At 37.1% G+C, this 12,780-nt stretch overlaps 1 protein-coding gene across 1 annotated transcript in view; it reads right to left on the reverse strand.

The window, feature by feature from the left end:
- SECISBP2L (SECIS binding protein 2 like) overlaps positions 1 to 12,780 on the reverse strand; it is a 58,418-nt gene that overhangs the window by 18,248 nt on the left and 27,390 nt on the right. Inside the window, exons 11-14 of the mRNA XM_027570209.2 lie at positions 12,557 to 12,698; positions 8,634 to 8,803; positions 7,716 to 7,848; positions 5,991 to 6,153 (exon numbers count right to left, since the gene is read on the reverse strand). Of these exons, the coding sequence (XP_027426010.2) occupies positions 5,991 to 6,153; positions 7,716 to 7,848; positions 8,634 to 8,803; positions 12,557 to 12,698 (608 nt within the window). The remainder of the gene's footprint in view (positions 1 to 5,990; positions 6,154 to 7,715; positions 7,849 to 8,633; positions 8,804 to 12,556; positions 12,699 to 12,780) is intronic.

Here is a 12,780-nt window from a genome sequence, read left to right on the forward strand (position 1 = left end):
GAAAAACTACCATATAAACTCACTTACATGTATAATCTAAAAAACAAAACAAGTGAACAAATTAAAAAAAAAAAAAACAACCACAAATACTGAGAATGAACTGATGGGTATGAAGGCGTAAAGGGTGGGAAGATGGGCACAATGGGTGAAGAGAAGAGGAAATATAAGCTTTCAGTAATGGAATGAACAAGTCATGGGGATAAAGGAAATATAACAGGAAATATAATCAATATAATATAATCAATGATCCTGTAATAGCATTGTATGTGGTAAACTTGTAGTAAACGTAACATACAGACTTGTCAAATCATTATGTTATACACACCCGAAACTAATGTAATGTTGTGTGTCAACTATACTTCAATTAAAAAAAAAAAAGGACAATAATGAGTCTTTAAGCCGGACTCATCAAGAAAAAAAAGGGGGGACCCAAATAAACAAAATCAGAAATAAAAGAGAAGTTACAACTGACACCACAGAAATACAAAGAACTACTACGAAAAATTGTACATCAATAAACTGGATAACTGAGAAGAAATGGTTAAATTCTTAGAAATACACAATCTTCCAAAACTGAATCATTAAGAAACAGAAAGTGTGAACACTGTTTACTAGTAATAAAATAGAATCAATAATCCAAAAAATCCCAACAGAAGTCCAGGACCAGACAGCTTCACAGATGAATTCTATCACACATTTATTTTTTTTTTTAATTTCTTTTTAAAGATTTTATTTATTTGAGAAAGAGAGGGAACGAGAGAGATAGCATACAAGCTGGGCGGAGAGGCAGAGGGAGAAGCAGACTCCCTGCTGAGCAGGGAGCCCGAAGCAGGGATCGATCCCAGGACCCTGGGATCATGACCTGAACTGAAAGCAGACACTTAACCAACTGAACCACCCAGGTGCCCCGCTATCACACATTTAAAGACGAGTTAATACCTATTCTTCTCAAACTATTCCAAAAAATAAAAGTAAGGAACACTACCAAATTCATTTTATGAGACCCTGATACCAAAACCAAACAAAGACACTACAAAAAAGAAAGTTATAGGCCCATATTCCTGATGAACACAGATGCAAAAATCCTCAACAAAATATTAGCAAACCAAATTCAGTAATACGTTAAAAGAATCACACACCATGATCAAAATGGCAGTTATTCCAGGGATGCAGAGATAATTCAATATCCACAAATTAATCATCATACACATTAACAAAATGAAGGATAAAAATCATATGATCTTCTCAACAGATGCAGAAAAAACATTTGACAAAATTCAACATCCATTTATCATAAAAATTCTCAACAAAGTAGGTACACAGGGAACATAACTCAACATAATAATGGCCATATATGACAAACCCACAGTTAATACCATACTCAGCTAGAGGAACAAGACAAAGATGTTCAGTCTTGCCACTTTTAGTCAACATAGTGTTGGCGAGGACATGGAGAAAAGGGAACCCTCATGTACTACTGGTGGGAATGTAAACTGGTGTAGCCACTACGGAAAACACTACAGAGGTTCCTCAAAAAACTGAAAACAGAACTACCATACAATCTAGCGATTCCATTTCCTGACATTTACCTGATGAATACAAAAACGTGAATTCAAAAAGATATATGCACCACTATGTTCGCTGCAGCACTGTTTATAATAAATCAAGATATGGAAGCTACCTAAATGTCCATAGATAAAAGAATAAATAAAGAAGATGGGGGTGTGGCTATGTGTGGAATATTATATACTATGTGTGGCATATTACTCAGCCACAAAGAAGAATGAAATCTTGCCATTTGCAACAACATGGGTGGACGCAGAGGGTGTTATGCTAAGTGAAATATATCAGAGAAAAACAAATATCATATGATTTCACTTACATGTGGAATCTAAAAAACAAAGTAAGTGAACAAAACAGAAACAGACTCATAAATGGAGAGAAAAAAAATGGTGGCTGCCAGATGGGAAGGGAGTGGGGTTACAGGTAAAATAGGTGAAGGGGATTAAGAAGTATAAACTTCCAGTTATAAAATAAAGAAGTCAAAAATATTTTAATAACTTTGTATGGTGACAGATGGTAACTAAAACTTATCGTGATCATTTCATAATGTATATGAATGTCAAATCACTACATAGTACACCTAAATCTAATATAATATTGTGTATTACTACACTTCAATTACAAAAAAGGAACAGAACAAACCAATATGGTTTGGATTCATACCAATTTTACTTTCACCCCAGGATTATTTCATGTGTCATTTTTAAATGTAAAATCCGCACAAATGTTAAAATCCTAAAATCCTTCACAGCAATAACTGTTAGTTCAATATTATTCACTGACAGGCATTTTAAAACTTAGAAATATTTGCTGAAAAACAAGCAGTTTTATGTAATAGGTTCACTTCATGTAACAGGGTTTTAGATTGGTTAGAGAGGGGTCTTTTTCTGAAAGGCCAATAATATAAACAAAAAAGCAAAAGCATTTGAGGAGGAAAAACCCCTTATTAAGGCACTGTGCGTAGGATGTAAGGCCAAATTCCCAAATTTAGTTATAAACATGATCTAAAAAGAATCTATTTATGGTCAAAGCACTTTTGTCTCAAATACACAACCTAACCCTACACCTAAAGGAGCTGGAGAAAGAATAGCAAATAAAGCCTAAACCCAGCAGGAGAAGAGAAATAATAAAGATCAGAGCAGAAATCAATGAAATAGAAACCAAAAGAAGAGAACAGATCAATGAAACTAGGAGATGGTTCTGTGAAAGAATTAAGATTGATAAACCCCTCGCCAGACTTATCAAAAAGAAAAAAGGACCCAAATAAATAAAACATGAATGATCACAACCAACACCAAAGAAATACAAACAATTACAAGAACATAATATGAGCAACTATATTCCAGCAAATTAGATAATCTGAAAGAAATGGATGCATTCCTAGAGACCTATAAACTACCAAAACTGAACCAGGAAGAAACAGAAAACCTGAACAGATCTATAACCACTAAGGAAATTGAAGCAGTAATCAAAAATCTCCCAACAAACAAGAGCCCAGGGCCAGATGGCTTTCCAGGGGAATTCTACCAAACATTTCAAGAAGAATTGATACCTATGCTTCTGAAGCTATTCCAAAAAATAGAAATGAAAGGAAAACTTCCAAACTCATTTTATGAGGCCAGCATTACCCTGATCCCAAAACCAGACAAAGACCCCATCAAAAAGGAGATTTACCAGACCAATATCCCTGATGAACATGGATGCAAAAATTCTTACCAAAATACTAGCCAACAGGATCCAAGAGTACATTAAAAGGATTATTCACCACGACCAAATGGGATTTATTCCTGGGCTGCAAGGCTGGTTCAACATCCGCAAATCAATCAATGTGATACATTACATTAATAAAAGAAAGAACAAGAACCATATAATCCTCTCAATAGATGCAGAAAAAGCATTTGACAAAGTATGGCATCCTTTCTTGATTAAAACTCTTCACAGTGTAGGGATAGAGGGTACATACCTCAGTATCATAAAAGCCATCTATGAAAAACCCACAGCGAATATCATACTCAATGGAGAAAAACTGAGAGCTTTTCCCTAAGGTCAGGAACATGGCAGGGATGTCCACTAACACCACTGCTGTTCAACATAGTACTAAAAGTCCTAGTGTCAGCAATCAGACAACAAAAAGAAATAAAAGGCATCCAAATCAGCAAATAAGTGGTGAAACTCTCACTTCTTACAGATGATACGATACTTTATGTGGAAAACCCAAAAGACTCTACCCCAAAACTGCTAGAACTCATAAGGAATTCAGTGAAGAGGCAGGATTTAAAGTCAACGCACAGAAATCAGTTGCATTTCTGTACACCAACAATAAGACAGAAGAAAGAGAAATTAAGGAGTCGATCCCATTTACAATTGCACCCAAAACCGTAAGATACCTAGGAATAAATCTAACCAAAGAGGCAAAGGATCTGTACTCAGAAAACTATAGAATACTCCTGAGAGAAATTGAGGAAGACACAAAGAAATGGAAAAACATTCCATGCTCATGGATTGGAAGAACAAGTATTGTGAAAATGTCTACGCTACCTAGAACAATCTAGACATTTAATGCAATCCCTAACAAAATACCATCAACTTTTTTCAAAGAAATGGAACAAATAATCCTAAAATTTGTATGGAACCAGTAAAGACCCCGAATAGCGAGAGGAATGTTGAAAAAGCAAAGCAAAGCTGGTGGCATCACAATTCTGGACTTCAAGCTCTATTACAGAGCTGTAATCATCAAGACAGTAGGGTACTGGTACAAAAACAGACACACAGATCAATGGAACAGAATAGAGAGCCCAGAAATGGACCCTTAACTCTACAGTCAACTCATCTTCTACAAAGCAGAAAAGAATATCCAATGGAAAAAAGACAGTCTCTTCAACAAATGGTGTTGGGAAAATTGGACAGCCACATGCAGAAGAATGAAACTGGACCATTTCCTTACACCACACACAAAAACAGACTCAAAACGGATGAAAGACCTAAATGTAAGACAGGAATCCATCAAAGTCCTAAAGGAGAACACAAGCAGCAATCTCTTTCCTAGAAACATCGCCCAAGGCAAGGGAAGCAAGGGCAAGAATGAACTATTGGGACTTCATCAAGATAAAAAGCTTTTGCACAGCAAAGGAAACAGTCAACAAAACCAAAAGATAACCGACAGAATGGGAGAAGATATTTGCAAATGTCCTATCAGATAAAGGGCTAGTATCCAAAATCTATAAAGAACTTACCAAACTCAACACCCAAAGAACAAATGATCCAATCAAGAAATGGGCAGAAGACACGAACAGACATTTTTCCAAAGAAGACATCCAAATGGCCAACAGACACATGAAAAAGTGCTCAACATCATTTGGCATCATGGAAATACAAATCAAAAACCTCAATGAGATACCATCTCACACCAGTCAGAATGGCTAAAATTAACAAGTCAGGAAACAATAGATGTTGGCGAGGGTGTGGAGAAAGGGGAACCCTCCTACACCCTTGGTAGGAATGCAAACTGGTGCAGCCACTCTGGAAAACAGTATGGAGGTTCCTCAAAACATTGAAAATAGAGCTACCCTATTACCCAGCAAATGCACTACTAGGTATTAACCCCAAAAATACAAATGTAGTGACCCGAAGGGGCACATGCAACCCAATGTTTATAGCAGCAATGTCCACAATAGCCAAACTATGGAAAGAGCCTAGATGTCCACGGACAGATGAATGGATAAAGAAGATGTGTTGTATACACACACACACACACACACACACACACACACACACACACACACACAGGAATATTATGCAGCCATCAGAAAATGAAATCTTGCCATTTGCAATGACGTGGATAGAACTAGAGGGTATTATGCTAAGCAAAGTAAGTCAATCAGAGAAAGACAAGTTTCATATGATCTCATTGATACAAGGAATTTGAGAACCAAGACAGAGGATCATAGGGGAAGGGAGGGAAAATGAAACAAGACAAAACCAGAGAGGGAGACAAACCATAAGAGACTCTTATTAATCTCAGGAAACAAACTGAGGGTTGTGGAGTGGAGGGGGGTGGGAGGGATGGGGTGGCTGTGTGATGGACATTGGGGAGGGTAAGTACTACGGTGAGTGCTGTGAATTGTGTAAGACTGATGAATCACAGACCTGTACTCCTGAGATAAATAATATATTATATGTTAATAATAAACAAAAGAACCCAAAAAAACAGAACAAAAAAAATTATAAAATAGAGATTTCACATGAACACTGATAGCTGACAGAAGCCAAATGTTTTAAAGAAAACTAGGTATTAAAAAAATTTGAAAGAACTTAAGTATCTTTGAAGTTTCGTACGCTCAACCCACCACGTAATGACAATACTGCATTCAGAGCTACAATCAAGATACTTAAACTATTCAACCTCGGATAATGAGATTAAAACTTACTCTCTAAATCTTTTGCTGTGGATTTTGGTTATTGTTGAAGATGCCATCGGACTGCCTATCCCAGAACTAGCCGGAGAGCCTTGTGACACAGGTGTCATACAGTATGGAGAGTTCTGACTTGCTGGAGAAAGTGAAGTATCACTGGGCATGCTCAGTCCAGCATCTGTGGAGATGTGCGGTGAGGGGAAAAAATTTACAAACTTCAAATGCTGAAAAGTGACTATATATTGATCAACACTATTTAGAATGGCAGTTGTCTTTTGTATAACTTTCAAATGCTCCAGAACCTGACAAGTTGGGCATTGTTTATATCACAAACATCTCTCACATTCTATAAAAATGAAGTCTTCCTGTTATCTCTTAAAACATACTCTTAAAAAACAAGCACAGTCTATAAGTCTCTACATAAGAGATGATGTAAAACATGTATTCTAGAGGATTTAAATTGAAGAACAAAGGTAATAACTTCTGAACCTCTTTCCAGATCATATCATCCATCTCCTTTATCTCTATTTCTTCACTTTTCTTAACTGTCTAAAAATTCCCATTGCTGCTGGCAATGATGAATTCTACCTCACTCATTCTCTCCACACCCCTCCTGATTTCTTCAGACACCACCCTGGTTTCTCTCTCATTTGGTCTTTGCTTCTGTGCTCAGGCAGCCTCATTTTTTAAGATACCATCTCTTGACCGGACTGCTTCATTTGCTGCTTCTTTCCTAAATAGCTAAACTCAGGAAATGAGTTATTATTTGTATTGCAGTCCACTAATTAGCAAAGTTACATATGTATCTTCTTGTCTCCCTACCAGGATAAGATTTTTGTAGCAGGACCAATCCACTCTTCATCTTTATTACATTTATTACATTTCCTGACCTTCCCAACCCCAACCCAGTTACTAAAGTACACATGATAGGTGTTCAATAAACACCTGAATGTCGAAATTTATCCATTTTTGAATAAATGGATAAACCTAAATACAAAGGAAAGGGTATTTAGTTGAGAGTAAAGGGGAATCCCAACTAAATATGTCCTAGCTGAACAATCTTTAGAAACAAACTCTTTTCTAAACACAATGGAACACTGCCAGTTAATATGTGTAAAACTTGACTTAAATGTGTTGCAGAACAGAATACACATATATCAACAGAAAAAGGGATCTAGCAGGTATCTCTTAAAATCTCTCTTCCACAGTAGTAAAAATATCAGAAGGAATGTGCAGGTTTGCTTCGGTCCTACCTAAAATCATATGGGACTGAAGCTTATTGACCAACTGAATTCTGAACTACAAGAGGCTTTGTAATTCTCTACTCACTCACTGTGGTATATGTATTAATTCATGAAAGAAAGAAAATCAACAAAAACAATCCACTGAAAAATAGTCCTGTGAAGAAAATAGCCACTAGTATTCTAAATACAAAAGAAGACAAAATGAAAAGAACTATGAGTTATAGAGGATGCATGATGAGACCATAATTATTAGTATTTACAACAAATCCAGGCCTTAAGCCTCAAAAATGTCACAAACCTGCTATATAACACCTGCTCCTTCCCCCTTTTAAATATCTCCCTACAAAAGAATCTTCAAAAGAAACCACCCTCAAAAATAAAGAAATGTAAGATAAAATATGGAGCATATCCTGCAATCAGGATAATAACTAGTGATGGCTTATCAATTAAAATACTCTGGACCATTCCATGATAAGGGAGAAAGGGGTGATCTTACCTTCCTGGGAAACAGTCTCCTGTGGCAAATCATCAATAAAATCTAAGTGCATTTCTACTGGTTCCTCAGATCCCAAAAGGTTGTGGTCCACAGTTAAACGGCCCTTCTTTTCCTCTCTTTCTTTCAAAATAACCTAAAAGTCATTACCGGTCTTTAATTACTGATCACTCTTTAGTGTATTGAATGATGAAAATGTTCACTATTACACAGATATAGTTCACTTACAAATGGACATGAGGAGTCTGGTTGGCTACATGTTTAGCTGGCTACAAAGAAACTGACTGGCAAAAAAGTAAATGTAATTTTAGACACTAGTTGAAAGAAGTACTATATCCAAAATAAAGGAAGGCAATTATGCTAATAATGCTACAGATATCAAACCACATCTGTTTCCCCCTTTAAATCCTGACTGACAAACTAGAGTTGCCACAAAAATGGATAAAATAAAAAGTGTGAAAACCAGGTCTTACAGTTACAATAGATTTACATTTTATAGTTTTTAATTATTTGGACATGGATTATCTCATTCTGCTCCTAACGATACTAAATTAAATAGAGCAGATATTATCCCAACTTACAGATGAAGAAGATAAGGGTAAGAAAGGTTTGCCTAAAACTATATAATTTAGTACCAGAATCCAGAGCTTCTGATTCCTACTGTCCAATTTTTTGGATGCTAAATGTTTAACTTTTTTTTTTTTTAACCTTACAGAAATTCATCGTCCAGGGTCTTGTTCAATACAGAAAGATAATCGTGATGCTGACGATATCCCCAACCTCCAATTAACTAGTCATCATAAAGATATACGCCTATGACTATCTCATAATAATCTGTTGGCTGAAACACAACTACTTTTGCAAAACAGATTTAAATCCTTATTTACCTTGTAAGATATACATCCCCAGATTTTGGTTTACCTTTTTAAGTGCTGTGGGCCGTTTTAGTTTTGCAATTTCCTTCTCTTTTCCTTTCTTTGCTTTAGAGGAAGTAATGTCCAAAGAATTAAAGGATGTCAAACAGGGCTGACTTTTGGTTAAAGGTTTTCTGTTAGTAGAGTCTTTAGTGTGAAAAGAAGCTGCAGTAACCACTAAAAACAAACAAGAACATTAGTTTTACTATTATTACCAACACCACATATTATGAAAATTTCTAATGATAAACCTACAAGAACATCCTCTTCTTGTGGGGAAAAATAGACATCGTAATAGTAGGAGTAGTACAGGGCCAAGCAGTGTTTATCAGATACAGCTTTTATGCATCCATTTAGCCTCCATAAGATAAAGACAAAACCAAATGCAATTAACTAATTTAGCAATCCAAAGCAGGGACAAATAAATTATTAGTTCTACTCCACCACAGCAACCCTCAAGCATGCAATTCCTTGCAACTGGTCTCCAAGCAGAACCACTCAACCTCTGAAATTTCAAAATTTTGCACCTGTCCTTAATTCCTACTGAATCTTACATAAGAATCACCCTTATATAAAACACAGTCTGTCACTCCTCTCCTCATTTCAGCCTGCCAGTGAAGAATGATTTTCCTCTTTGGCTGCACTCTTGTAGTTCTTTTATACCTTAGAAGTTCTTTTATACCTGATTGATAACCTCACCCTCTAGTGGCTACCCCAGTCCTTTAACAGGTCCAAAGACTAATCTCAATCCTCTCACTCTAGCAGCAAAAAAGCTTTCCTGCTACTTCCCTGAGAGCTGCTATCCAATATAAACATATAAGCCACCTACGAGGAGGCAGTAGGCATCCTAATTCCTGTCCAAGGCTTATCACCCCCTCTCCTCTTAATCCCATCTCAGGATTAATTCCTCAAGCATCTTGCTCTGTCCCTTTCCCCTTGCATCTTTCAAAGTCCTCCTTGACCCCTGCCTCTTTTCCCTAACTCCCAATAAGAAGCTAAAAATCTCCTGTATATAGAAGAAAGAAAAACAAAAAACCCAAAAAACTGACAACCCAACAAGACCCTTTCCCTGACTGGCTTCCCCTCGAGCTAAGGTATTATCACTCCCCTTTCCTTCTCAATAGTCTGCTTTATCGGTTATTTATACTGATGTGGATGCTATCTAGCTGTATCCAAGCAACGAGGTAAGCCTAGGATCCTCCTACCCCGCCATCTTCCCCAGAGGTCCTGAAATAATCTGCTTTCTCATTATCACCTCCCAGATCATAACAATCTGGCCTCTGCCCTACCCACGAACTCACAACCACTATTGTCAAGATCACACACGAGCTTGTAATCGCTAAATCTAATTCTCTTATCTAGTTTTTTTCAGCATTTGATAAGACCACATCCTCTTCCTCAAAATTCTGTCCTCACCTTGTATGACATTACACTCTATTTTTCTTACTCTTTCTCAAACCTATTTTTTTAGTTCTTCCTCTTGCTGTCCTTTAAGTCTGAGCATTCCACAAGGCTTTATTCCTGAATATGTTTTTCCTAACTTTTCTTTCCCCTAACAACCTTATGTATTTCCACAGCTATACATCCATCTCTATTTAAAACTCACTGACTTTGGGGTGCCTGGGTGGCTCAGTCAGTTGAGCATCTGCCTTTGGCTCAGGTCATGATCCCGGGGTCCTGGGAACGAGCCCCACATCGGGCTCCTTGCTCAGTGGGGAGTCTGCTTCTCCCTCTCCCTCTGCCTCTCTCCCCTACTCATGCACTCTCTCTCTGTCTCAAATGAATAAATGAAAAAAAAATCTTAAAAAACAAAACTCAATGACTTCTAACCTAAAATGTACATACATAACTACATGTTAAGTAGGAACCACCAGAATCTCCCTAACTAGCATTTCAAATACAACGGGGCTGGAGTCTGTTCTTCCCAACAAAACTCTTCTTCCATAATCCTTGTTTGATATCATCAAAATCACCACAATCCTCTAACTAGGAGAGTTTGGAGTCATGGAGTCATCTTTGACCTGTTTCCACATTCCATCAGTTAAATAAAAAACAACAACAACCCCATCAATTCCTTACAATCCTTTTACGTTATCTACAATAGTCTCATTCTCTTCTTGGACTTCCCAAGAAATTCAATTTCTTTGTAATCAATGCTTTCCAACTTAAACACTGGTGGCAGTTTAGGGGTTAATCTCATTTCCATCTGATAAGAATCCTACTCTCCCTTCAAAGCCCAGTCCAAATGTTATCATACATGAAAGCATTTGTAACGTCTTCCCATAATCTCCCTGTTGACATTAATCACTCTTCTCTTCTGCAAGTTCATAAAACTTTGGCTGGTATCTTTCCTAAGGCACTGTTCTTTATTAGTTATTTGTGTATGTCTTTCCCCTCAACTAGATTATAAACCTTTGACCACAGGAATATCTTAATCTATAATTCCACACCATGCTTTCTATATAGATCTCTATAACTGTATATATCAACATGTAGTCAATGAATCAAAGTTATAACAATGAAGCCATTTGAAGTATCAAAGGTTAACAATCTCTTCTCCACAGTAATCAGTTAACATTTATTGAGTGACTATAATCTTCTAACCAGGTTACATGCATCATCTCACTGACTCCTCAAAATAACCCTGTAGCAGGTACTATCATTACCTCCATCTTAATGTCAGGAAACTGAAGCACAGCAAAGTTAAATAAGTTGCCAAGGAAATACATGGAAGAACAGGATTCAAACTAAGGCAGCTCAACTCCAAAGCTCCTGCTTGTCGCCATGAGGCCATACTGCCTCCAGAACACTGCTAACTCTCAGTTCCACTGCTATAGTCCTTTACTCTTTACTGAGATGTAACTGCCACTCTACCCAACTCAGCAACATTCAACTCAAAAGATTAGTATGCATCCAATATTATTTTTACTAATAGTAAAGCTAAGGTTTATACTGGACAAGTAACTAGCTATAGATTTAAACATTTTGCAGACAGAATTAAAGTTATACACTGCTAATATCTTTTTGTCTAAAAACAACAGACCCTTTACATAGAACAGAAGAAACAGAATATTCCAATTCTGCCTCTTAACATCAGGCTTTTTGTTGGTGCCTTTCCCTTTCCTTTATATTATTCCTCTCCCGCTACAACAAAGGCTATGGAGAGAAATGAGGGAGCACATAAGAGCTGCTGAACTCTAAATTTGACAAGGTTTACTAAAATATACATTACCATTTCAGTAGAAAGCCGAATCATTCATTTTCTCTCTCTCTCTCTCTCACACACACATGCGCGCACACCTCTTGATCAAAACTCCTATGTTTCCTATTATCCAATTTAAAAGTTATAAAGCCAAATTACTTGTGATTCTTATTTCAACCTCTGAAGAAGAAAAACATTAGCTGCTTCATAAAGTACACCAACTGACATGTGAACAGAGACCTAAAGGACGTACGAGAACAAACCACACTGGTATACGAGGAAAGAGTTTCAGGGAAAAGACCTAGCAAGCACAAAGATACTGAGCTAGGAGCATGCCTGGTGTGTCTGTGGAACAGTGAGGGGGCTGACTGACTAGAGCAGTGTGTGTCAGAGAGAATGGTGATGGGGGCAAAAATGTAATAGGATCAGCTAAGATCTGGCCTTAGGAATCTGGCTTTACTCCAAGTGAGATCAAGAGCTACTGGAGGGTTCTAAGCAGTGGAGTGATATAATCCTGTTTATATTTTTAAAAGATACTCCTTTTAAGATAGCCTGCAGTAGGTAACAGTGGGCTACTACAGTGTACTATAAGGATGCGAACTATGAGGGTAACAGGAGAGGAGCTGGTGAGTAGACTCTGGATTTTCTAGATAGATGCAATTAAGATTAACAATATTCAAAAACTATTACCAAAACCAAACAGTGAATTGCTCAGATAGTGAGATCACCTGTATATGCCAGAGGTCTGGTATTAGTAATCTGCCGTGCTTTCATCGCTTGTTGTTGTTTTTCCAGAGCTGCTAACATATCCCCCAAATCTAGCTGCACAGGGGTTTTATTTTTTTTTCCAGCTGCCTTTGATAAAGCTTCCTGCAAGGTAAATGGAACATTTATTTTTTGTGATAGTATTAAACTGTAGCAATTTATGATGATTTTACTTGTCACTCCTTCT

The sequence above is a fragment of the Zalophus californianus genome, chromosome 6 (genome assembly GCF_009762305.2).
Source record: "Zalophus californianus isolate mZalCal1 chromosome 6, mZalCal1.pri.v2, whole genome shotgun sequence".
NCBI classification, from domain to species: domain Eukaryota; kingdom Metazoa; phylum Chordata; class Mammalia; order Carnivora; family Otariidae; genus Zalophus; species Zalophus californianus.